Source organism: Propithecus coquereli, unplaced genomic scaffold (assembly GCF_000956105.1).
Source record: "Propithecus coquereli isolate 6110/MARCELLA unplaced genomic scaffold, Pcoq_1.0 Scaffold449, whole genome shotgun sequence".
Lineage (NCBI taxonomy): Eukaryota > Metazoa > Chordata > Mammalia > Primates > Indriidae > Propithecus > Propithecus coquereli.
The window spans coordinates 522,711-536,837 of NW_012150274.1; the positions used below are offsets into that span (position 1 = coordinate 522,711).

A 14,127-nucleotide genomic window follows, 5' to 3' on the forward strand; every position below is an offset into this window, starting at 1 on the left:
AAGAGTGAGACTCTGTCTCAAAAAAAAAAAAAGAAAATTTGGAAACTATGATGAGCAAAAAGAACAAAATGTAGATTACCTGTGATCTTACCACTTATGAAAATAGTTCACATTTTGATAAAAATTCTGATAGTTTTTGTTTGTAGCATGTAGACTTAAACCACATTGGAGGTTTATTGCATGTTCTGTCACATGCCAAGGTTTGCACTCCGTGCGACCTGCGCAGTGAGCACCCGCCCATCAGATCAGACGGCCTGCCCACCTGCCCCGCGTTGTGGAGGCCGCATTGTCTCTTCTGGCTCTGCAGTCTCGGTGATTTCCCTCAGACCACGCTCCTACTAGGGGATGGGTGTGATGAAAATGTTGATACTTAAGGACTTTTGCTTGTTTTTTGGCCAAATCTGACCATACAGATTGTATCATTTTTCTCACGCTGTTAGTCTGTGTAGGTCTTTTTACCCTGTCTTCCCATGTATTAGCTATTATTAAAAATTGCTTGCCAGTGTGAAAGGTGAAAAATAGTGTCTTTTTAAATTTCTTCATTCATTGGCAAAGTTGAACTTTAAAAAATAGAGTATGTGGCTATTCATCTTTCTTCTCTGGTAAATGGCTTGTTCATATCTTCGCTCACGGTCCTTTTGGGGAGGGGGCATGTTCCTTTTTCCCCCACTGGATCAGGATTCTCATATATTTGCTATGTATTTATAAGTAATTTCCCGGGTTATTTTTGCCTCTGTGGACTTGGCAGATAGATAAAAAGATGATCTTCATATATTCCAGAGGTGTCACTTTCCTTACGTGTTTACTCTGTTTCCTCCTCCTTTTTTTTTTTGAGACAAGGTCTCACTCTGTCACTCCAGGTAGAGTGCAGTGGTGTCATCATAGCTCACTGCAGCCTCCAACTCCTGGGCTCAAGCGACCCTCCTGCCTCAGCCTCCCGAGTAGCTGGGACTACAGGCGCATGCTACCACGCCCAGCTAATTTTTCTGTTTTTTGTAGAGGTAGGTCTCACCTTGCTCAGGCTGGTCTTGAACTCCTGGCATCAGGCAATCCTCCCGCCTCTGCCTCTCTTCCTCCTTTAAAGAAACACACTGCATTGCTAGCTCCTGGCTTGTCACGGGTATATCATCTACTGACTCAGGATTGTGGCAAACGACGATTGTAGCTCGTGTGCCCCTCTACTCGCTGTCCCCATCTTCTGAGGTCACACTGACAACTTTGGACACATCTGTGGTCAGACTTTATATTACTATGATTAGGCACCTATTTCACAGCTCACGTTCCTTTTCTTGTACATGCTTTTGTTTTTTCTGGAATTAATACTTCAGTTTTCATTATCTTTTTTTCTCATCCAATAATTAAATTTGTATTCAATGTTTTCCACATTTTGCTATTCCCTTGGCATTTCCATGTGAATCTTAGTTCCTTACAGTAATGATCCCCTTACGTGGCTGCTCTGATGTCGGCCGAGGTGTGGGCTCTGGGCACAGCTGGCTCAACATCCCGTTCCTTGTGTCCAGAGCCTCTTCGGTGTGAAGTCCCTGGTGTGCGATCGTGCTCCCCTGCAGCTTTCTCACAGTTGCTGCATCCTGGGTCCTCTCCAGTGTGGATTCTCTGGCACCTCATGAGCTTCCCCACCTTCCCCATGCTGGCAGGTTTTTCTCCCCACTGTGAATTGGTGCATGTTTAGTAAGCCTTGGGCACTTGTGAGGTCTTCCAGAAGGGTGAGTTTTGTCTCTATCCTCAATTCTTTGATGCCTAATAAGATCTGAATTCCTTTTGAAGCTTTGGTCATAGGTACCATGTTTCCAGGATTCGTATTGCGCATGTACGTTTGAGTGCAGGTTTAAGCTGCTGTCACATCCATGTATGTGAGGCCATTACCTTCTTGCGTTTGCCTCTGTGTCTGGGTGGTCTCATCGCCGTCAGCTACTCCTGAGAGAATGGGCCACATGGCAGGCCTGTCCAGTGGGAGGAGTTTGTCTTTCTATGTGGCATCACTCTGGGATGTGTCCTGCCCCAGCCTAGGTGGTTGCTGCCTAGGCCACCAGCACGTCTGCCCTCCTGGGCTTCCCTTTACCTCTATGCTGGACTAGCTCATCTGCCTCCTCCTAGCCTAGGCCTTTGTCCCAGGTGCTTAGCGAGAGCATCCAGAAAAGGCCAGCGCCGTGCAGCCCTGAGAGGATGCAGGAGCCTCCCTCCCAGCTCCCCTGCACATCTGGGGGCGGGGCGGGAAGCCACTTCCCTGGCTCTGGGGGCGTTGCCCACTAGCTGTCTTCTCTCTTCAAGACCAAGGGGTCTGTGTTGTCTGGGTTCCCTGTCGTGTGTGTGACCTGGGCTCTCCTCTTTCCTGAGGGCTCTGAAGTTCCACTGTGGACACCTTGCTGGGGCTCTTGCTGTTGCTTATTGATGCCCAGCCGGTCGCTTTTATCTGTGTTTAAAACAGCTTTGATGAGGTGTAACTTACGTGCAATACATGGATCCGACCGAGTTTTGACAAGCGACTGTATCTGTTTGACAATCACCACGATCAAGGTAATGTTTCCGTCACCCTCAAAAAGCTCCTCTGCAGTTAATCCTGACCCAGGTAACTGCTGATCTGCTTCCTTCACTGTGGGTTAGTTCTACCTTTTCCAGGTTTTGGTAAAAATGGAATCCTTGGTATGGTATGGGCTCTCTTGTGTCTGGCTTCTTTCACTGAACAAATGGTTCTTGAGTTCAGTCCATGGCATCACATCTATTAGCAGTTTGATTTTGTTTATGTGTAGTAGAATCCTGTTGTGTGAATGTGCCATAATTTGTCCATCCACCTTTGATGGGCACTCGAGTCTTTTCCAGTTTTTGCCGATTTTGAATAAAGCCACTAGGAACATTTGTGTGGAAGTCCGTGCAGTTATATTTTCATTTTTTTGAGTAAATACTTAGGAGTAGAATTGCTGGGTCATATGAGATAAGTATATATAACTTAAATATATAAGTCTATTTAAATTAAATCGTTAGGAGAAACTGCCAAAATATTTTCCAAAGTGATTGCACCATTTTAAACTCCCATTATCAAGATAGAGTTTCAGGCCGGGCGCGGTGGCTCACGCCTGTAATCCTAGCACTCTGGGAGGCCGAGGCGGGCAGATTGTTTGAGCTCAGCAATTCGAGACCAGCCTGAGCAAGAGCGAGACCCCGTCTCTACCAAAAATAGAAAGAAATTAATTGGACAGCTAAAAATATATAGAGAAATTAGCCGGGCATGGTGGCGCATGCCTGTAGTCCCAGCTACTTGGGAGGCTGAGGCAGTAGGATTGCTTGAGCCCAGGAGTCTGAGGTTGCTGTGAGCTAGGCTGACGCCACGGCACTCACTCTAGCCCAGGCAACAAAGTGAGACTCTGTCTCAAAAAAAAAAAGATAGAGTTTCAGTTGCTCTATACTTTTGTCAACACTTGGTATAGTCAGTCTTTCAATTTTAGCCATTTGAGTCAATGTGTAGCAGTATTTCATTGTACTTTTAATTTGCATTTTCCTGTAGTTGCATTGTCTATAGTCTTTTGTAAAGTGCTTATTCAAATATTTTGTCCAGTTTTTGATTGGATTGTCTTATAACATTGCAAGAATTTAAAAACATATATATATTTGGGAATCAAGTACCTTGTCAGATATATATATTGTGAATATTTTCTCCCAGTCTGGCTACCTTTTTGTTTCCTTAACGGTGTCTGTCAAAAAGCAAAGGCTTTTAAGTTTTTTGTAGCCTGGTTTATCAGTGTTTCTTCTTATGGTTTGTCCTTTTGTGTCCTAAGAAGTCTTTAGCTGCTCCGGGGTTGTGCAGTACGCAGTTGCAGCTCTTGCCCACCTCCGCGACCCACGCGGACTTGTCTTTTGTGAGTGACGTGAGGGAAGAGTTGTTTCATTTTTCCTTCATGCAGATAACAGTTCTTAGCCATTTGTGGAAGAAATTTTTCTTTCCTCATTGAATTATCTTGGCAGCTTTGTTGAAAATCAGTTAAGCCACGTGTATGTGAGTCTGTTTCCGGACTCTGTTCTGTTCCCCTGGTCTTCAGGTCTAGTTTTATGGCAACCCCACGCAGTCTTGATGACTGCAGTTTTTAGGAATACTTGAAATCGGACAATGTAAGTCTTGCAACTGCCATATCCTTTTTATTAAAAGAAATTGTTTTAGCTATTCTAGGTCCTCTGCGTGTCCATCAAGAATTTTAGAATCAGCTTGTCAGTTTCTACAAAAAATACTTGCTGGGATTTTGATTGGGATGCACTGAAGTTAGATCAATTTGGAGAGAATGGATGTGTTATCAATATTGTGTCTTCCAGTCCACAGACGTGCTGTGTCTCTCCATTTATGTAGACTCACAGTTTCTCTCAGCTGTGGTTTATAGTTTTTCAGGGTAAGGTCTTGTGTATAGTTTGTTAACCTTCTTCCTGTACTTTTGTAAGTCGTGTTTTCCTAATTTCGTTTTCCAGTTATTTGTTGTCAGTGTATAGAAATGGAATTAGTAATTTATAAGTTGACCTTATATTTTGTGACCGTACTAAACTTATTTGTTAGTTCTAGTGGCATTTAAAATATTTCTAAATATTTTCTATATACAAGATTGTGTTGTCTGTGAATAAAGACAGCAGTACTACTTTCTAATCCATATGCTCATTTTTTCCCAGGCGTGATGGCTCATGCCTATAATTCCCACACTTTGGGAGGCTGAGGCAGGAGAATCACTTGAGGTCAGGAGTTCAAGACCAGCCTGGGCAACATAGTGAGATCCCATCTCTACAAAAAATAAAAAACAAATTAGGTAATCTCAGTGGTGTGGCCTGTAGTCCCAGCTACTTGGAAGACTGAGGTAGAAGGATCGCTTGAACCCAGGAGTTTGAGGCTGCAGTGAGCTATGATCGCGCCACTTCACTCCAGCCTGGGTGACAGAGCGAGACCCTGCCTCTTAAAAAAAAAAAAAAATCCCTATTGCACTGGTTAGGGCATCCTGGTATTGACTAGAAGTGGTGAAAGAAGACATTTTTGCTCACACCTAATCTTAGGGCATTACAGAGGTCAGTGCTAAGTTTTCTCGTGGATGCCTTTTTTAGGACTTACCTTCTATTCTTAGTTTGCTTAGGATATTTTTTTCATGAATACATACTGAATTTATCAGCTGCCTTTTCTGTATTTATCGAGGTGATTATATGGCTTTTCTTTTTTCATCTGTTGATAACAGTGAATTATATTAATTGATTTTTGAGTGTTGAACCAGCCTTTCATCCCCTAGGACAAATACCAATTGGTTGTGATTATTATTTTTTTATATATTGATAGGTTCAGTTTCCTAACATTAAATATATTGTTGATGATTTTTGCATCAACGTTCTTGACGGGTATTAGTCTGTAGTTTTTTTTAATCATTTATTTTTCTTGTTTTGGTTTCAGGGTAATGCGGAGCTCAAAAAATGAGCCGGGGAATATTTCCTCCTGTTTGGGAGGCAGTTCGTGTATGGTCAGTGTTACTTCCCTACGTCTTTGGTGCAATACACTGATAAAACCATCTGGGGCTGGACTTTTCTTAGCGGGAAGATTTTAATTATGAATTTAATTTCTTTAATATACATGTGTTTAGATTTTCTATTAAATATTGTGTCTTTGATGATTTGTAACTTTGAAGGGATATGTCAATTTTATTTAGTTGTTGAGTTTATTGGCATGAAGTTCATATTATTTCTTATCCTTTTTATGTATCTGATCTGTAGTGATATGTTTCCTCCGTTTCTCTTTTTTCCCCCCCTTCCCTTGATTGGTCTCATTACATTATTAATCATCTAAAAATCTTTTAGTTTTTGTTGATTTTCTGTATTGTTTAATATTTAATTTCTCCTTTTACCTTTTGTCATTTTCATTCTATTTATTTTGGATTTGATTTGCTGTCCTTTTCTAGTTAAGGTTATTCGTTGAAGCCTTTCTTAGTTTCTCACAAGTGTGTTGATTCCTCTCTAAGTAGTGCCTTAGCTGTACCGTGTATGCATTTTTGTAGGTTGCTTTTTCATCATTCTCTTTAAAATATCTTCAGTTTCACTTGTGGATTCCCGTTTTATTATTGGGTCATCTAGAAGTTTGATGTTTAATTTGTAAATATTTGGAGGGAGGTTCTAGATGCCTTTTTGTGTTTTGATTTCTGATTCAATTCTGTCATCAGAAGATACTCTGTGTGATTTCAATCCTAAATTTATTGAGATTGGTTTCATGGCTCACCACATGTTCTGTCTCACAGGACGTTTCGTGTGCACTTGAGGAGAATGTGTATTCTGCTGTTGGAGGGCAGAGTGTTTTACGTGTCAGTTCAAATTGATTGTTGGTGGTGTTTGCATCTCCTATAGTAGTTTTTCTGTCTTTTGTGCCTGTCAGTTACTCTCAGAGGAGGGTGGAAATCTGTAATTGTAATTTTGTCTATTTCACCTTTCAATTCTGCTAATTTTTGCTTTTTGTATTTTCAGAGTCTGTTATTCACACAATTTTAAGATTTTTATATCTCTTGATGAATTAACCCTTTTGTCATTATGAGATGTCTCTCTTTATCACTGGTGATAATCCACGTTGCAGAAGCCTGCGTACTTGACATTAACATAGCTGTCCCCACTTCCTTAAGAATAGTGGCTGCGTGGTGCAGCTTCCTTTCTTTCACTTTTAGCCTCTTGGTGTGTTTCTGTTTAAAATGAATTTCTTATAGATACCAGATGACAATCTCTGCCTTACTGTTGAAGTGTTTAGACCAGTCACATTTAATGTGATTATACATATGGCTGGTTTTTACCATCTTGTTTTTTTGTTGTTGTTTTTTTGCGGGGGAGGGGGGAGACAAGAATCTCGCTCTTTCACTCAGGCTGGAGTGCAGTGGCATCATCGTAGCTCACTGCGGCCTCAAACTCCTGGACTCAAGCGATCCTCCTGCCTCAGCCTCTTGAGTAGCTGGGACTACAGGCCCATGCCACGATGCCCAGCTAGTTTTTCTGTGTTTAGTAGAGATGGGAGTCTCGCTTTTGCTCAGGCTGGTGTGGAACTCCTGACCTCAGTGATCCTTTTGCCTTGGCCTCCCAGAGTGCCAGAATTAAAGGCATGAGCCACCTCGCTGCCTGATTTTTGTTTATCTCTTTTCCTTCCCTCCCTCCCTCCTCCTTTTCTTCCCTCCCCTCCAGAGGGGCCCTTCTCTCTATAGGGCCCTTCCCTTAAGAGGGTCTTGCTATATCCCCCAGACTGGTCTGGAACTCTTGGGTTTAGGCAGTACTTCTGCCTCAGCCTCCCAAGTAGCTGAGACTACAGGTGCACGCCAGTGAGCCTGACTCTGTTTATCTCTTTCTGTCTTTCCTCTTTTCTGGCTTATTTTGGATTGAGTAATTTTTATTATTCCATTTTATTTCCAGTATTTCCAGGGGTTACTTTAGGATCACAGTCTGCATCCTTAGGTTATCACAGGCTGCCTGCAAGTAAAGTGATGCCGTTTCACAAAGAATAGAAGACGTTACCGTTATTCATTTTACTGCAACCCCAGATGTGTTGTTTTGGCTTTTATCTTTAAAAGTAGTTAAAAATTGAGAACAAAAGTTATTAATATATATATCCACATATTTCCACTTTTGTTGTTTTTCATTCCTTTGTGTTTATCAAGAGTTTCAAACTTTTTGGTCCTAGGAACTCTTCACATTCTTAAAAACTACTGTGGACTTCAAAGAACATTTTCTTTCTTCTCTCTTTTTTTTTTTTTTGACACAGAGTCTTGCTCTGTTACCCAGCTAGAGAATAATGTCATCATCATAGCTCACTGCGACCTCAGCCAAACTCCTGGGCTCAAGTGATCCTCTTGCTTCAGCCTCAGCCTCCTGAGTAGCTGGGACTACAGGTGCCACCACCATATCCCACTAATTTTTTTCCTTTTTGTAGAGACGGGGGTTTGCTGTGTTGCTCAGGCTGGTCTCAAACTCCTGGCCGCCAGTGATCTCCTGCTTCAGCCTCCCAAAGTGCTGGGATTACACACGTGAGCCACCGTACCCAGCCTGAGCCTCTCTTTATGTGGTTATGGGCCATTTGTATATCTTCTTTGGGGAAATACTATTGATACCCTTTGCTCATTTTTAAATTGAAGTATTGCTCTTTTTCTTGTTGTTTTATTCTTTTATATATTCTAGATACTAGGTCAGTGAACTTTTTATAAATATACTCTATTATATTAAAATCCATTTATCTTCTTCCTTGCATTCTTCTTGGATCTTTTACCCACTCACGATTTTATTTTATTTTTTTTGAGACAGAGTCTCACTTTGTTGCCTGAGCTAGAGTGCAGTGGCGTCAGCCTAGCTCACTACAACGTCAAACTTACGGGCTCAAGCGATCCTCCTTCCTCAGCCTCCCAAGTTCCTGGGACTACCACCAAGCCCAGCTAATTTTTTCTGTTTTTAGAAGATACAGGGTCTCACTCTTGCTTAGGCTGGTCTCCAACTCCTGAGCTCAAGCGATCCTCCCTCCTCAGCCTTCCTAAGTGTTAGGATTATAGGTGTGAGCCACCGCGCCTGGCCCCACCCGTGATTTTGTAACATGCATTGGTCATTTGGAAAATGGTTTCACTGAGTTATGTAGAGCTTCCAAATATTGTCGCATTTTGTGATACAGTATTAATGATTACATTCATTAATATCACCAGAAAGTATGGGCTTTTCATCAGAAAAGCCTTTACATACTATGTACGAAGCAACTGCCTTGTTAATGCATTTTTCTTCTACTTTAGGTGAATCTTAAAATGAGAGAGATAACAGAGAAAGAAGTTAAATTAAAACAACAGTTACTGGAAAGTCCAGCTCATCAAAAGGTAAAGAGTAAATGTGGTGTTTCTGGAATGCACTAAGTTATTGTCGCATTAATGCTGGTCCCGATTGCGAAGAGTTACATTAGTTATTCCCACCTGTGCTTTATTTTACTCCCCGGAGAAGCCAGCCTCTCGGATTCGCTTACTGGGCCTCATTGAGGGCAACACAGGCAGTCTGTCCCCCTCCCTCCCAGAATAGGGTGGTTTTGTGTGGAATTGTCAGAGGGTGAAGAGTGAGTTGGGAGGAATCGGGGTGCTCAAGAGTAGGGGACACAGGATTTACCTGGGAGTCAGCCCAGAAATTGCCCATTGCTGAAGGTGCCCTTGGAAATCCATGAGCTGCCATGAGGTGCAGCGTAGCTGGTGGCGCATCTGTGAAACCCTGTGCCGTGACCCAGGTGGGTCAGTGCTGCGCATTTGCTGTGGTGGTACAGGCAGGTGTGCCACACACTCTGGTCGTCAGTCTTGCTTCCTCAAACATTTTCTCTTTTTCCAAGCACATGCGTGATTGAATCCACTCAGTTAAGTGCACGCATAAGATGGCCCGGCCATCTGTAAGGTCTCGCCGTGGAGGGCGGTGTGCCTTCTTCCCCTCTTCCCTCCTTCCTCTGTCGGCACCAGGCAGTGGCCATGCTTTTGTTAGCAAGGTGGGTGACAAGTCACACCACCTGCTGTGTGCCTCCCTCATCTGGGTCGTAAGCATGGCGCTTCCTTCTTGGCCTCAGATGGACTTGTTTAAACGTGTGGGTACAGACTAAGCACCAGCCCTTTGCCTAGTCAGAGTGGACTTCTTGCCTTTTGGTACCCAACTCGTGGCAAGTTTCTGAAGCATTCTTTGCTACTGCAAAGGACAGTGTTGTGGAGATGACTTATAATCTTCCACGGTAATCATCTGATAACACGACATGCCTGTGGTCACGTGCACTTGAAAGATTTTTGCTTACAAGAGGCTGTCCTGCCTCTGCTGTGTAAACGCCGTGGGGAAAGTGCGCTAGCTGCGTGCACACATGGACCTGCTCTGCTGATGCTCCTCTCCTGCCTTCCTTCTCTCGCCTCCGAGCAGTCTCCCTCCAAGTGGTACTGGAAGTTAGTGCCTGTAAGTGAACCCGGAGCCACCAGCTGCCATCTGCAGAGCCATCCTGTCGCGATCACTTGCTTCCATTAAAAATTGCTCGCACCTAAAACTGTTTTTTTTTCATTTGTTTAAATGTCCACCTTGGCATTGTTATTACACTTTATATAGTATGAGCGTTGCCCTCGTTTTGAGCTGAATAGGCTTTGTGATGTGGCACTTCGGAATTCTGAGTTACATCTTGCCCAGTTTCTTCGTAATTCCTTTAAGTGACCAACATACACGTAAATGGCAGGGCACCTCTTTGCTGGAAGGTAGCAAAAGGCAGGATAAGTGATCTAATGCGTAGTTACTCTGTTTTGTTCTTCCTGGTGTTACCTTGACTAACCATGGTATTTAACGTAGCATCTGTTAGTCACTGTGAACTGGGTGGTCCGGTTATGGAGGTGGTACCTGGTGAGGGGCTGGGGCTGCAGAAAAGGGCTCACACTAGTGCTTGGAGTCCTCCGTTCTTGGGTGTTGCAGCCACTCCTGCCACCTCAGCCTGCACGGTGTGGGGAAGGGTCTGAACTAGGTCAGCACAAACACAGGATTTCTGGAGTTCAGTGTGGATTTTCACATAAAAAGAAAGTTAAAAAACCTTAATTCTGGTTATGCACTACCTGGGTGGCCCGTTCTAGAAGCCGAGCCAGTCTTTGACCCTGTCCACGTGGAAAAATGCTTGGCGCTCTAAGGGGCCTTTCCACGTGAACTTACGGAACACAGGTCGTTTTGCAGACGGTTTTATGTGTACTCCTTTAATAACCTGTGTCTTTTAGTTTCATTATTTGGGCCAGATTTTTCTTAGAATTCTGTCATAAAGGAGACACCAATGGAGACGAACTGGGAAGCGGGACTGTCTGAGCAGTAATAAATTCTGCTTCACCGTGGAGAGCATTTTGCTTGTCTTTGAAATGTATTAATAAGAAAGGAGACGAAAGCATTTTTGATCAGTGTTTAGATCTTTTAACTTCTTGCATCATGGAGGATAAAGAGCTGCATATTCAGACAGTGATGTGCTTTAGTCAGGGGCTCTCAGAATGCAGCCATCCTGCAGGAAGTCAGGTTTCGGACGGAAGTTTTATAAAAACAGAAAATTGTGACCAAGAACAGTGACCCTTACAGTTTCTTGTATTGGATAGTTGATAACTACCCCACAGCGTGCAGTGAACAGGCCAGTGAGGATCAGTTTACAAAGGTCTGATACAGATCGACAGGTTCAGAGGTTTAACCTCACACCTTACAGTCTAGACGTTTACAGAAACTGATTTGCAAGGCAGTTGTACAAGCTACCTGGACCCTTGTAGTTCAGGGAGTGTTCTGCCTGATTTTAAACCCACACCATCCATCTGTAATCAAGACACCATTTGCTTTACCGCATGACTGTGGTCCATCCCCTGTGTCTGCTGTCTCCGTGGAAGCCTGGCCTGGCGCATGCTGTGGTGCACTGCATGCTGGAACCTGTGGACTTTGCACGCGTGGTACAGTATCAGGCGGGTCGTGTGTTGTAGGATGTGCTGTGGGCTCTGAGAAACAAGTTAAAGTGTGTTGAGACAGATTTTATTGACATAAAATAAGCCTCATTGCTAAATTTAAAAGAATATGTTAGAAAATGTTTCATGTGAAACGTTAATATTGATTATTCTACACTATACACTTATTGACATAACAACTTGAAATTCTAGATTCTAGAGACAAGTTTTCTTCGAGGTGAACTCATCAGCATTAGCTCTCAGAAATCAAGTCTTTACTGCACACCGCTGGGCCTGCTCCTCTAGTTTGTATCCTGTGTTTCTCTGTGTTTCTCTACTGTGGAGAAAACGCGGATGGCAGGAAATGCCATTCTTGAAGCCGCATTGTGGATGTTCGTGCAGGGAGCTCCAGGCTACCGGCGGCTGTTTGGGAGCAGTGCTTGGGCCAGGTCCTTCCCTCAGCAGCTGGGGCGTCCTGCGCTCTGGCGAACTGGCAGGGGGCTGTGGGGGCAGGTCCGGGCTGTGGTGGGGCTCAGAGCACCGCGCAGCAGTCTCCTTTCAATGCAGGAGTGCGGGAGCCTTAGCAAACACTCGTGCTCAATCTCCTTACATGATTTAGTTTCTTGTTGCATTGATTAGAGTGTCTGTTTTTTGTGTTATGAGAAATTTTGTCTACCTTGGTTTCTGAAATTCCTCAAACTATATATTAATGCTGTTTTGTATTTTTTTTTTAATGGCTGAGGCCAATGATGATAATACTTAGAAAAGTTATAGTAGCTTGGGTCTTCCAAGCATTAGGATGTTCACCATTTAACTTGTTTCTCAGTATTTATGGTGTGTTGGCTTTGGTAGTGTAGACATGCGTTCTCTCCTTCCTCGTATGTGCCGCATCTGTGGCAGCTTCCACCTCCAGCGTCAGTTTAGAGTAGACTGGCCCTGGGTGTGTATAGCAACTAATTGCTGTCACTGGAGGGACCAGTGTAGCCATAAAGCCCAATTTCCTCGTTCTTGACATATATGTTCCAGGCAAAGTGTGTCATCCAGACGTGCTGGAATTTCGTGGAGGGTTGCAGTTGTTCTCCGTGTGTCTAGTAGGTGTTGTCAGCTCTCGATCTAACCGGATGCCTGTAACATATATGGCAGTGAAGAGACATCACACGCAGAGACCGTTTTCCTTTTATCAACTACAGGTCCGCTATCGACGAGAGCACCTTTCCGCTAGACAGTCACCCTACTTCCCGTTGCTGGAGGATTTGATGAGGGACGGCAGTGATGGTGCTGCTCTCTTAGCTGTGATTCACTATTACTGCCCCGAGCAGATGAAACTGGATGGTGAGTGGAGAGCACGTCCCCCGCACAGTCCTGAAGGCTCGCAAGGAAATTAGAGCATACATTGATCCACATACTGAAAAAACAACCCCCCCCCCCAAAAAAAAAGACAAACAGAGAGTACCACTGAATCCTTGATATCATTTGGGATGTTAGCACACAGATGAAAGAGCTGTGGGATGGTATGCGCATATTTAACCTGCATTTTATCTGACAAAGAAATTGCACTTCCAAAGTATTTGGGTAATGTGCTTCTAAATTATGTATGACTTTACCTATGTCTCAGAATGGGTAGGAATTTTGTAAATCTTCCTCAATTGATTTAAAACATCTAGAACTTAGTTTGGGGATGGGATAATTAATGCAGAATTCAGTCTGTTTACAAACCACTTATGAACACCTGTCATGTACTTGTTTTTGGTGACATTCTGATGACAGCGCATCTCTTTCAGGTGCTCATAACCTGACGTGAGGAGAGAAATGTGAATGACAGTGTCAACAGTATGACAGTGGGTGTCTGGACAGGGGTGGTGGGAACACGAATTCTGATTTAGGTTTTGCTGCTAAGCACCCTTCTTTCTGTAGTAGGTGGACTTTTACAAGGCCGAGGGAGGGCCCTCCAAGCTAATATCCCATATGGGAAACATTCGTGCCAGACTTGAGGCACTGGATCGATGAGCCGTACCATCAACTTGCCTGGTTCTGAGGCTTCCAGACTCGGACAGAGCCGGGCTGCCCACTTCTCTAGTTCTCCAGCTCGCGGACAGTGTGTCGTGGGACTTCTCTGTCTCTGTGATGATAGGATGCAGCTCCTCTAATAAATCACCTCTCATACATCTTCCTGGTTCCATCTCTCTGGAGAGCCCTGACTCCTACACTCCTCCTCTCAAATCTTTAATGCCTAGACACTAGAGAAGGAACTTCTAACTATTTCGTGGATTGTAGAAGAAATCACGGTGGGACTTGCTAGTGTGAGCTTGACCAGGGCAGGGGTTTTCTTTGTCTTGTTCACCGATGTATCCCAACTATCTGAAATAGGGTCTGGGATAAATTGGTGTTGAGTAGATATTGAATAAGTGAATGACATACTTTTAAGAACTTTCCAGGGTGCACCTCATAGTGATATGTAAAGGGAGATTTGTTGCCTCAAATGTACATGCCAGAAAATAAGGAATTTTGAAATTAATGAACTAGGTTCATTTCAGTGCATTAGAAAAAGAACATAGAAAGTTGAAGGAAGAAAAATGAAGAGTAGTTTCCCGACCATTTCTCTAGTCAAAAGTCACTCCAGGCCGGGCGCGGTGGCTCACGCCTGTTGTAATCTTAGCTCTCTGGGAGGCCGAGGCGGGCGGATTGTTTGAGCTCAGGAGTT

At 43.6% G+C, this 14,127-nt stretch overlaps 1 protein-coding gene across 3 annotated transcripts in view; it reads left to right on the plus strand.

The window, feature by feature from the left end:
• Nucleotides 1-14,127, plus strand: part of CAMSAP1 (calmodulin regulated spectrin-associated protein 1) — a 74,460-nt gene that overhangs the window by 24,704 nt on the left and 35,629 nt on the right. Inside the window, exons 4-5 of one of the 3 annotated variants that reach the window (XM_012654822.1) lie at nucleotides 8,766-8,846; nucleotides 12,617-12,758. In XM_012654822.1, coding sequence (XP_012510276.1) covers nucleotides 8,766-8,846; nucleotides 12,617-12,758 — 223 coding nt within the window. Of the gene's footprint in view, nucleotides 1-8,765; nucleotides 8,847-11,370; nucleotides 11,436-12,616; nucleotides 12,759-14,127 lie in introns of those variants that run through there. The other 2 variants (XM_012654823.1, XM_012654824.1) reach the window with 2 other exon arrangements.